Source organism: Gavialis gangeticus, unplaced genomic scaffold (genome assembly GCF_001723915.1).
Source record: "Gavialis gangeticus isolate Ggan-Ray unplaced genomic scaffold, GavGan_comp1, whole genome shotgun sequence".
Taxonomy (NCBI): Eukaryota; Metazoa; Chordata; order Crocodylia; family Gavialidae; genus Gavialis; species Gavialis gangeticus.
Genome location: NW_017729006.1, coordinates 41,952,623 through 41,965,463, shown reverse-complemented (window position 1 = coordinate 41,965,463; position 12,841 = coordinate 41,952,623). Strand labels below are relative to the sequence as shown.

The 12,841-nt window shown below is 41.0% G+C and overlaps 1 protein-coding gene across 1 annotated transcript in view; it reads left to right on the top strand.

Moving 5' to 3' along the window:
• The first annotated feature begins 3,388 nt into the window (after positions 1-3,388).
• The window catches only part of IGFBP3 (insulin like growth factor binding protein 3), a 45,760-nt gene continuing 36,307 nt past the window's right edge, over positions 3,389-12,841 (top strand). Inside the window, exon 1 of the mRNA XM_019508726.1 lies at positions 3,389-3,434. Within this exon, the coding sequence (XP_019364271.1) occupies positions 3,389-3,434 (46 nt within the window). The remainder of the gene's footprint in view (positions 3,435-12,841) is intronic.

The following is a 12,841-nucleotide window of genomic DNA, read 5'->3' as shown; positions in this document are numbered from 1 at the left end:
CAGAGATGAATTACTCTTCATGTTTACACTTAGAAAATCAACTTGACTAAGAGACAAGAGGTACACTTATTGTGGGTGATAGTAAGGATTGATTTTTATGAGGGAATCTCTTAAAAAATTCTAGCTTAACTGTCTACTACCAACATTTATATAAGTGCTGGCAATTCGAAGGATAGGAAAATAAGGTAAATTGCATCATATTTATTGCCTTAAACTGACTATTCCTAGAAAAAGAAAAGAGTAATTAGTAGCTACGCTTTCTCCCTCTGTAAACTTCTATTTCTATCCAGTCTTCCATTATAAACACCAACTCCTTCTCTGACACACACTATTCCATATTTCTACAAAGCTTACAAAATATAAATCTGATTCTCTCTCCTCTTGTGGTGCCAGTGTAGAGTAGCCAGTACAGTTACAGCAGTATAAGAACCTCTGTGACATCAGATTTAGGTCTAATTTGCCCTAAACTAATAATAATGGAGTGTAGAAGCAGATTTTCCAGAAAATAGTAAGGTAAATAGTATATTTAGAGGCACCTTCCTGGACACTCTGTACAGGTTTCCCTTGCTGTATGCGAGTTCTGTATGTGCGAACTCACTTATGTGATGCACCTTTTTATACCAAAAATCCATTATATGTAAGGTAAATTCACTCTCATGCGATCAGTGTGATGGAAGCCCTCAGTCAGCTGCTTTGTGTGGTGAATTGTGGGAGTGACACACACCAAGATATAGCCTCCTATGTGGATCTGTGCTCCTTGTTCTTTGTCTGTGACACGTGCTTCTGTAGTTGCCATCCCCATTATGGTAACTTTCATCACTGCCCTGTGCTTGTGTGTACTGTCTGCTGTTAGTGAGGACCAAAATTGTCTTGTAAAAATGATAGAAATGGGTCTGGGGGTCAGTACAGTTGAGGTCTTAGAACATATCCCTATTTGTTACATTGTAAAGTGGATTCCCTTTATGCAAATTCAAGTTATGTGCCATTTTCCAGGAACATATGTACACCATAAAGCAAGTGAAACTTGTCTTGTCAAATATGGTTTTGGCTGCAAATATTACTAACAGAGGTGAAAAACAGAAAAGAATCCATCTCAATTATTTTTCCTCTGTTTTTTAATCAAAATATTTCCAACTGGCTCTGGATGCAGTTGAAAAACAGGCAAAAGAATCTTGGAAAAGTTTTCATATTTTTCAGCAAATTTCAAAATATTCACTTTACAAGGTGAAATAAAGGTAGGAAATGTATAAACCTTTGGATCTGATTGTCTTGGCACATTCCTCTTCAGCTCTATGTTTGCGTATGGAAGCATCTTCCTGTTTCCCATAGTTCATAAGTACAGACAGTCAAAAAGCCCATGGCTGAATCAATTCAGTCTTCACAGGTTAGTCTAAAATGTGTAGATTGAACAGATAAGCAAGTGAACAGACATTTGCTTTTGATTCCCAAAATGCAGCCACATGCCTGCAGTGGCTCAGGTCAGAAGCCGGGGGGGCTCCAGAGCATGCCTCTCTGCTCAACTAGAGCAGACAGCTTGGCTCAAAGTTAGCCCACCCACCCAGCAATGCAGGGAAGTGCAAAGCATCCTGGGATGCTGGGGAACTGCGTTAACTTGAATCAGAAGGATCTGAGACAGAAGTTCAATAAACCAATTTAACCTAAGCCAGTTAAGTCTGATACTACATCCAGCCAGGTTTATCTTAAACCAGTTTCAGCCATTTTGAAAGCAGTTTATATGCACTGAACTTCTGTTGTGTTACAGATTTGACCTGGTTTCTGATCACTTACAATGGTCTATGTGTTATTTCTGGCCCTAGCCTTAGAGGGAAAATTTCTCTATGTTGCCTTATCTGTTAATGTGTTAATAGTTTCATTTGTCAGTTACCATTATAAATGAAGGAACTTCTGGGATTTGGGGGGTTTCTTGGGGGGGGAGGTGGGTTACTGTGTTTAAGTTTCAAAGATAAAATGCTGACCAGTAAGAGTTACAGCAAAAGTGAGGCAAATTTGAACAAGCTGACCGCATCCAGATGAGTCCAGATATGTAGTATGTGTGCTACAGACCAGGGGGTGGGTTTGACTCTGGAGATCCCGGGGTCAAAAAAAAAAAAACACGCCAAAAAAAAGTGGGGTGACGTGGTGGCAACCTGGAGCTGGAGCCTGTCCCACCAAAGGCTTCTCTGAGACCAGGGGTGGGCAATTATTTTGGGCGGAGGGCTGCTTACTGAGTTTTGGCAAGCCATCGAGGGCCGCATGATAGGCAGCCAGGGGCAGATAAATATTAATTTTCTAAATTTTTCAGGGGCCCCGCAGGCTGGATAGAATGGCCTGGCAGGCCACATTTTGCCCACCCTGGCTATCTTAGACTCAGCATCAAGCCTTTTATTCTGGAACCAGGAGCTTTGGTCCTGACAGCCAACTTGGGCCGGGAAGATGGTTCGATTCAGAAAGCAGTGAGCTGACCAAACCAGCCACTTTTGCTTGTTTCAGTGAGCTTGGAAGTTTCTCTCCAAGCCTGTCTCATAAGGGAGTCGTTATCTGGGGGCACCGGCAGGCTGGATCTGCTTGTTCCTAAGTAAATCCCGGGAGCAGCAGCTTGCTGGAACGGGCTACTCAGAGGCCTGCTGGAATCTGCATCCTAGAGGTTTTGAGGGCTTGGATAGATGGAGCCGTGGCTGGGATGATGGTCCTGATTTGAGCCGGGGGTGGCCTGGACGCCCTCCTGAGGCCCCTTCCAACCCCTTGGAGGATGGTTTGGACAGACGGGATCAGCCCCGACCCTCGGGGCTGCGGAGCAGGGCGGGGAGCAGCCGCCTGGGCGAGTAGGTGCCTGCAGCCTGGAGGAGCCCCGCCGGCTCCCTCAGCGCCGGCAGACGACGGGGGCCCGGCCGGGCCGGGCGACTACGGTGGCTGCCGGGCGTCAGGGTGACTCGGGCTTCCCGCGCAGAGCGCCCGGCCGGCGGCACCTGAGGGACGTGCCGAGCTGCAGCCGCGTCCCGCCCGGCCCCGCTCACCTCGGCCTGACCCCGGTGACTCAGGCCGAGCCGCGGGCACAGACAAAAGGCAAACGTCTGGTTCGGGCGCGGATCGGGCTCTCCGCAAGCACCCGCGGCACGTCCCGGCCCGGCAGCCCCGCCCCGGGGGCGACGTGCGGGCTGAGGCGGGGGCTGCTGATTAACACCCCGCTAATGGGCTGGGCCTCTCCCGCCGCGGGCCTCCCTGCGAGCACGAACAGGAAAGTCTCGACGTGCGCGCGCGCGCGTGTAGGTACATGTCCGTGCGTGTGCAGATACAGGGGTGTGCAGGTACATGTGCACACACGTGCAGATAGGTGCTTATGCATGTGTAGGGGGTGTGTGTGCATGTGCAGATACGTGTGTGTATCGACATGAGCATGTTCATATGTGCGTACGCGGTCGTTAATGCGTGTGCAGGTACGTATGTATGTGTGTGCATGTGTATACATTTCTGTGTGTGTGCGGTGCTTATGTGCATATGCATCTATCAATGTGCATGTGTGCATATATGTGTATTCATGTGTCTGCATGTGTGTTATGTATGCATACACCTGTGGGTATATGCATGCATATGTGTGTGTGTATATACACAGATATGCGCACAGGCATGCGCACATACATTGACATGGGTATATGCACACACATTTATACATACCCCCTTGTCTATACACACAGACAGGGGTATACATAAGTGTGTATGCATACATATGCACACAAACACACGTGCACACATACATACAACATGCATATGTACACACATACACATACAGGTTGGTCCAATAAAAGATATCACCTTAAGAAATCCTTGCCTCAATTTCTGGAATGCCATGATTACAACATCACTGTTCCATTATGGGTATTTACACACCCACACACACATGTATATATGATGGGAAATTTGTGGTTCAGTTGCACAAGAGAACACAAGGCCCTAAGCTGGGTAAGTGCCACAGCCAGTAAAGAGCTCAGTTCTGTAGGGGTGGGCTCTGTATGCCAATGTGTATGGAGAAGGGGAGGCTCTAGCGGGGTGGAGTTTTTCAATACATACATACACACACACGTGTACATATATACATATATATGTATAGAAAAGCTCCACCCCCCTAGAGCCTCCCCTTCTCCATACACATTGGCAGCTTTTCTATACATATATATGTATATATGCACACGTGTTTGTGTATGTATGTATTGAAAAACTCCACAATAATAATAATAACTCTGTGCTGCAGATGAGGGTTGTGAAAGGAAAATCAGATGCCTTTGGTCAACACATCCTTTCTTGATGTGCCACTTGGTTCTCTTTTTTTTTAATGCATGTCTTTCCCACTACAGGGAGGGTGAGTATAAAATGTATGGTACCTACAGGTAAATGAGAAAGGTGGGCATTTAATTGCTTATTATTGCAAAGCAAACTAGTCTAATGCGCTGTATTTTTATATGGTTCATGGCTTAAAAGATATTTTGACATGATCCAATGAACCGAAAAAAGCTTTTGCAAATGGATCCTAACCAAAAAAGAGCTTCAGCCTCAGGCCAAGGAGGTCTTGAACTAAAAACTTACGGACTTCTGGCTGCTTTCATAAATGTTCACTCTCTACTTTTCCACTTTCATATCATGTTTCCCTCTTTCGCTCAAGTATTTAATCCCTCTGTCTTTTCTTAATCTCAATTTAAAGTTATTTTCAGGCACATAACAAAAGAAGGTTTTTATTACAAGCAAATGAAACAGGCTGAAATGCCCTCAACATAATTCACATGAAGGAAATATAATTAGCCACAAATATGGGGCAACAGCATACAGTTGAGTACAAAAATGTGTGCTTTTCTCCTGCAAGGGGCATTTAGAAACTGTACTTCAGAAGTGATACCGATGGCTTGAAAATGTAAATTCCAGATACACACACATGCGTCCGTCTCCCCCTCTCCACACACATTGGCATACAGAGCTACCCCCATAGAACTGAGCTCTTTGTGGCACTTACCCAATTTATATGCTCCGTAGAGCCTTGTGTTCTCCTTGTGCAATTGAAGCACAAATTTCCCATTTCCTCCTGTGGATACTAGATTAGACCTCAAGATATGAACATAGAAATCCATAGTATGTAAGAAACGACTTACTTAAGCAGCTGTGTTGACCTCTATCAGACAACTCGTGAATACATTACCACTGAGTTTATGAAGCAGCGTCTCAGCTTGCATATATACATTTCCTAGGACAAGAAGTAGAGCACAGCTTTATTAAAACCAACCCCATGGGACTGGGAGAAATGTTGACTGAAAGAAGATATTTGCTACAGTAAAATTAGTCCAGGGATGTCAAACATACGGCCTGCAGGCTGGATCTAGCCCATGGAACCCATGGATCCAGCCTGAGAGTCTTGGACTGGCCCTGTGTGCTGGCTCGAGGGCCAAAATGTCCCTGCACTCTGCAGCCAGTGCTCAGGGATGATCCAATGTGGGCATCACAAGCAATCCAAGCCTTATGCAGCACTTGCAGCATGAGCTCAAAACGGCGGCCAGAATATGATGCATGCAGCACGTGGGGCTGGGCCCAGCATGTGCACACTGCATACAGCTGTGCAGTGTATGCAATGCCCCACTGGACTAGCCCTGCAAGCTAGCTGCAGGGTCAGTCCAGATCAGGCCCACAGACCAGCCCCATGCCCCAGAGCCAGCATGCCAGGCTGCTCTGGTACTGGTACCTCATGCAGCACGCACTCTGGACCAGCCCTAAATGCAGTGTACATGAGCCACAGACTGATGCCATTCTATGGGACTGATCCAACCTGTAGACTGGCTCTGTGCTGGATGAGTTTGATACCACTGGATTAGTCCATTTCCTGCATCATCATAATGAAAAAAATGGTTTCTGCTCCTGATATTGTTTGAAGGAGAGAGAGAGTTTATTATAATAAGCTTGTACTATTGTCTGCGTTTTGTCCAGTTACATATACATAACATTTATCAATACTGTATCACCATAAGATTAAGTTTTATCTAAAACTTGCCTCTGTGCTATGGCTTCTCCTTAATTGGATTGTAAGATCTTACAGGCAGGGCATCTTTTTATGTTTGTACAGCTCCTGCATAACATAGTCCTCATATTAACAGTATGCTTGTGTGCTACCGTTGTATGAATAATAATGATAACCCTATTACAGTTCCCTGTAACTGTAGTGAAAAGACTGGTTAATGAAAAACTAGAATTGTTTATCAGTTCATGCTGACATCTAAATCCAGTGTTGATACCTATTAAAATAAACAGAAACAATATTTATAATAATAAAGGAAGCTATTACTTAAGCCATTTATAAGTATGAAAGTGTCAGTGGCTGTTAAATCCAGGTACAATTTTTAATAAAATATTTCATAGACTAGTTTGTGAGGAATGGCACTTCATTTTTATTAGGTTGGTACATGAGTAATATGGGAAAAAAATAATGCTATCCTTTCCCAGTTCTGTATTTGGCTGGCACTGTAAGAGAAGGTGCAGTCCTGGCAGAATTTAAGTAACAGGATTCCAGCCACCAACTACAGGTGTATATTGAAATCCAAGGTTATCTCTGATAGACTCCATCCTTAGACTCAGTCTAAGATGATATAGTGCAAAAACGTAACCTAATTAAAAGTTGTTGCCAGATTCAAAAGATGTGAAAAGAAATTGGATTTTATATTTCTGATTTCCTAGCTAATTCTCATTTCTGCTAGCTGCTAAACACAGGGTAGATTCATTTTGCTTGGATTTTAACAGACAAGCTCAAAGTGAAAAAACGTTTATGTAATTCTGACTGTCCAGTCTCCTACGTCATACTTTTCTGTAGAATACCAAACAGAGGGACAGCTGTAAACTCAAGAAAGATCAAATATAACTGTAGTTGACACAATTCTGGAATTCCACTAGCTCCATCAGTCTCCAGGGACAGATTTTGGATCAGTGTATCTATATACTGTTATACATCTGATCAAATGATTAGCCAACATTTAGGATCTTGCAGATTGTTTGTTAGGAGGGAATTGAGGTACTTCTTTGCTGTAATCCCATTTGTTTTTAAAAAATGCATGTAAAGTCCTCTTTCTCTGGAGACTGAAATGAAATAACAGGAGATGGTTTTTGGACTGACAATCCAGCCTACTTTCCAGACAGCATTCTACCCCAAAATGGCACTGTCTCAACTTTTCCTCGAGGTAATACAACAGGTGTTTCTCTGCAGTCTCTGGTGTTTCCTCACTGCTTTTGCAGTGTTTCTGCTGCTTCTGTTTTGTTCACACACACACATTCCCCACCTCAACTCAAATAATACCCAACCTCCTTGCATTTGCTGTCTTCTCACGGCTCATGCACCTGCATAATTTTAGCTTCTGACAAGTCTTCACCTGGCCTATACAATGGTTCATATAGCTTCAGTTGTTTTATTCCACAAAGGAGTTTGATTACTTTTTAAATTTAGAAACTGTTGTTGCACCTATCAGCCTCAGAGGTTTCACCCAAACCTCAGCATTATAATATTTTCAATTACAATGCTATAAACTGATAGTTGCTTTCTTTCTTTTTGGTTCTTCATCCCTGCTATAACAATGGGATTAAAAGTATACAAAAGTTTATGCTGGCCCCAGTTTGCCAAGGCTGTATATGGTAACTCTAATATGTATCACATGTAACAATGGGAATATATGTACAGCAACTGTGGGGACCAGGCCTTCACCATTGAAACAGTATTACTGAATCTTATGTAGACAGATATAGAATACTAAATTAAAATGGGGACACTTATCATATCAAGTAATGTTACTCTATATTGTAATACTTTGAAAGGTATTACACCATATGGTAATGGTAGTATCTCCAAAACACAGAAAATATCAACCTCCCCTTATAATGACTCTCATATTTTAAATGCCCAGCTGAAAATTATTCTTCTGTTGCTTATGAAAGTGAAAAAATCACAGTTTAACAAATTAATTCCAAATGTAGGCTTCTTCTAAGAATTTCATGTTTTTATATATTCTGTTATTGCCACATCTTGCAGATCCCACAACATAGGACAGCAGATGACTTAGTTCAAATGTTTTTTCATTGTTTTTAATATTTTTAGCATCCCAAAGGGGTTTTTATGTGTAATAATTTCCAGATTTCAAATGGTTGGGCTGTGCAGTGGCCTGAAAAAAATCTAATGGCTATTATTCATCTTCTTTTTTTTCCTCTCTTGAAAATGGCTTTGGACCTCTGGATTGGATTACTAAAGCAGTTGTTCTGCTTTGTTAAAGAGTATTTTCACCTTTTGTTCATATTTATTTGAGAATTATGAAATAATTTCCTTTTGAAAAAGGAATTCCTTCCTTCAGCCATTTGGGACATACTGGGCCCAATTCAAATGCAAATACATGTCAAAGCCTGGAGGGAGAATAAAGTTTGTGTGGCTTGCACTCTCTTCTTGCCTACTCAGTAGATTTATCCTATGTCTACATCCACAATGATCTCATATCAACTCAGCCTGACTTTCTTCAGATCAGACTCTGCTGTCATTTTTAAAGCGAATAGTCTCTGACACCACAGTTAATTCTACTGATTCAGTAGGACAACATGCATATGAAGGTACTACTCATTATCAGAAACAGAGCTAAAGCAGCACACATGTTTAGGACTTGGTCCTAAAAGCAATACTGAGTATAGTAACATTTAAAGTTAATGGGGGAGCTGGAATAAGTTATACCGGTGTGAGATGTACATAATAATAAGCTGGCCTCGGTCCCTAGATCCATGTAGGGCTTGTCTGCATGACAAATTTGCACCAGTTTCACCACATTGGTTTAAAATTAATTTAGTCACACTGGTGTAAACTGCTAACATGGGCAGACAGACATGAATCGATTTAAGTGATACATAAATTAATTTAGCTTACTTAAGTAAGTTAGCAACAACCTCAGCAATGTACAAGGAGAACAGATGTTGAAAGGAATGTCCAATGAGGCTGTCAGTTATAGAGATCTTTTGATTCAAGGGAGTATGAGGTCTTTATAGGAAGGCATGAGTTGAATGAAGTTGGGATTCATCTTTCATTCTTCTCTCAGTGATGCGTATAAGTAAAAGCCTTACAGTGTGTTGGAATGCTGTTATCAGTAGGATTATGTCCATACTTTGTGGGCTTTGAGTCAGAGGATGTGTCCTGATGCAACCCTGTCAATAAACAAAGTTATTGTTTCTGGGTTTTTATTAGAAGATAAAGCTGTAACTTTTTGTTTCCAAAACTACACCATCTATCATTTATCAAGCAGAATAGGAATAAAGCTTGTAGCTGCCTATGTAGGGTCACTGAAGAAGAAGACCATACTAGGGTATTTGCGTACGTAGGCAGAAAATGATGTTCATGAATTTGAAACATGTATAAAACCATATTAAACTGAGTGTTTAGTAAAAGAGATTATTAAAAGGAGGGCAAACTTCTTAACAGGGAGTTCATTAAGTTACCTGCACATCAGAAAAACAGACTGGGAGGAAGTTTAAGAATTAATAGAATTAGAAAAACTGAAGTTTATATCTATGCTAGAAGCATTTTCCAATATAGTTATTATACCAGTACAACTAAACCAGTGAAGGGGTCCTACTAGGGACACAGCAATATAGGCAGAACTGTGCCTTGACAGGGTATCTCATTTGAGCTCTCCCCAGCCAATGTTAGTTAGAAGGGGGAAAGTGTAGTTTGTCAGTATAACTGCATCTACAATGAGAACTTCTGTCAGCATAGTATTGTCAATAAAAATACACCCTATCTCACCTCTAGCTGCCACAGTTGTGCTGACAAAAGCCTTCTACTGTAGACAAAGACCCTGAACAGAAGGTCTCAGCTGCAAAAACTGTTACAGTTGGTAGGTTTTTCCTTTTGGGAGGTAAAGAGTTGGACAAGATAAGACGAGGGGAAGTAAAAAATGGTTCCTGTGTTCAGTGATCTTTCAGAGGTTTTTTGAAATTGAACCCTAGAACAGCTGTTATATTCTGGATTCAAAACCTTCAGCAAATTAGCTTCTCCTTATCCCTGAATCAGCTGCAGTACAAATGCCAGACTGCAATTATAATACTTTCCATTTTTCATCCAAAGATGTCAAACATGAATTAATTCTCTCATCAGCAGTGAGACATTATCCTCCCTAATATACTGATGAGTAACAGACCCTAGTACTCCTCCTTAGACTTTTTTTGTCAAAAAGTTTTTCGAGACATATCCTATTTAATAACTATTTTTTTCCAACCTTTTCTCCAAAACGGTTCATCTTCGAAAGCTTTCATTAAGTGTATCTAGATGGCCAGGGTCTTTTGAAATCTTTTCTACATCACTGCTTACTAATATACAGAGCCTAGTCTTTTTCTTATGGAAGACAATAGTAAATTTTCCATTGGCTTCAAAAGGACTAATATTGTACACAATGTATTGCTACATATTCTCACACAGCACTATCAAATGAGAGTCCAAATCCTTGTCAGTGGGAATTTTGCCATTGACTGTAGTGGGAACAAGATTTTATTTGGCTTCTTCTGTACAGATTGTACCCATGTATTAAAAAAATATATTTGTTGCACCAACTATGACATCAGTCCTTCTGGGAAACTGCTCATTTTCTACTGTATACAGAAGGATCAGAATGTTTGTTTGTTTATTGTGCTTTAACTTTCCAAAGTGTCCTGAAAACTGACAGAGTTTATGGCTTATGTCCAATAGCCAAGATGTAAAACACTCTGGTGAACTGCATAGATAAATTTTGTGCAAGGAAAAGTATGCTGAAATTTGGAATAAGTTTATTTACATTTAAAATATATTAGAATAATTTTCTGGCTAAATCTCTGGGGATTTTTTAAAATTATCACACATGCAGTACAACAAGAAATATTAGATAGCATGGGAGATATGAAACGTATCATCAAATACATTGTGTGTTTCTGTTCTCATTCTATGAGTCTTTTAACATTGGCATATGTAGGTGCACTCTACAGATAAAAACATTTTGTACTTTATTACTGGGACAGCCTTCCTGTCAGTGTCTAGCTGTATGTTTTGCTTAAGGGCCCAGTTCTTCCATTTTTCTACCATATGGATTTACCCAAACTGAGGACCTGATTCAAGTACGCTAAAGTTAGCGGAAAGATTCCTGTTGTTTTTAGCGGAATCAAAACAATATTCAATGCCTTCTGCTTCCTTTTAAGCATCTAAAGGCGCTTCAACATTTTTGAGTCATTTACTTTTTTCTAGCAACTGAGCTCTGCTTTGTTTTCTTACTGATTTTTTTTTGAGGGGGGAAGGGGGAGGCTAAAATTACTTATCAACTTATCTATTACGTATCATCCCTTGCTTAAAAGGAGATGATATAAGACAATGTAAGATACACATTTGATACCTGAAAATTACTAAAAATAATTATTTATACTTGCTGTGTGCATACCCTTGCTGGATAATGGCATAAGCTTACTGCTTGTGATCCCTCCCTTTGTACTCCTTCTTCCCATTTGTGGTTTTGTCTCTCTTTACAAATTGTAGACCTTTCCAGGGTAAGCTGCTGTGCAATTTATGAGTATTGGTAAGTACTTAGCATGATTTTGGGACCTATAATAAATCTTTTTTATTAAAACCTCTTTCAGTATTAGTTGTTTCTCAATGAAGCAAACATAAAATACTGCTTTTAGGAAAGAACAACCAAATATAAACGTACAAGGTTGGGAACGAACGTGTTAATGGAGAAAAAAAATTATGGGGATTACAGTGAATCAAAAGCTGAATATGAGTCAACACTGTAATATTGTTTCAAGAAACGGCTGAAGCCATACTGGGATGTATTAACAGGTGTGTTGCATGTAAATCAGAGGTAGTAATTCTTCCACTGTCTTCAGCACTGGTTAGCTGAAGTACTGCATCCAGTTTTGGGCATCATACTTAAAAGAAGCTGTGGATGAATTAGACTATCCAGAGGGGAAAGTAGACAAAAATCATAGCAGAAAAATGATATATGAAGAAAGGAAATTAGGATTATATCATCTACAGAAGAGAAAACTCTCTCAAACATAGGAAAGGGTTGTTAAAAAGAACGGCCAATTGTTCTTTATGTCCCCAGGGAACTGGACAAGTAGCAATGGGGTTAAATTGCAACAGATGAGATTTAGGTTAGATATTAGGAAGATTTTTCTAACTGTGAGGACAGTTAAACACAGGAACAAATTATCTAGAGAGGTTGTAGAATCTCCATTCTTGGAAGTTTATATGTGTAGGCCAGACACATATTTATTGGTGGTTAGAGAGAAATCATGCTACCTTGAGCAAAGAATTGATCTAAATGACATCTCAATTCCTTCAGGCCCTATTTCTATGATTGTATGAAAAAAAAATTGTTCTAGCTGCATGCATACTTTGCTGGTATGGATTATAAGAATAAATAATCAAAACACTAGCAGATCTCAGCAGTCAGGGCATTGCCAATTACCAGTGATTACAGTCAGTGTTTCATAGTTTCATAGCTGGTAAGGTCAGAAGCGACCTAAGCAGATCATCAAGTCCAACCCCCTGCCATGGGCAGAAAAGGATGCTGGGGTCAAATGACCCCAGATAGGTGGCTGTCTAGCCTCCTTTTGAAGACCCCCAGGGTATGGGCAAGCACTGCTTCCCTTGGAAGTTGGTTCCAGCTCCTAGCCGCCCTGACTGTGAAGTAGTGCCTCCTGAAGTCTGGCCTGAATCTACTCTCAGTCAACTTATGACCATTGTTCCTTGTTACTCCCGATAGTGCTCAGGGAAACAGGGACTCTCCCATTGCCTGCTGGTCCCTCTTGGCAAGTTTATAGGCAGCCA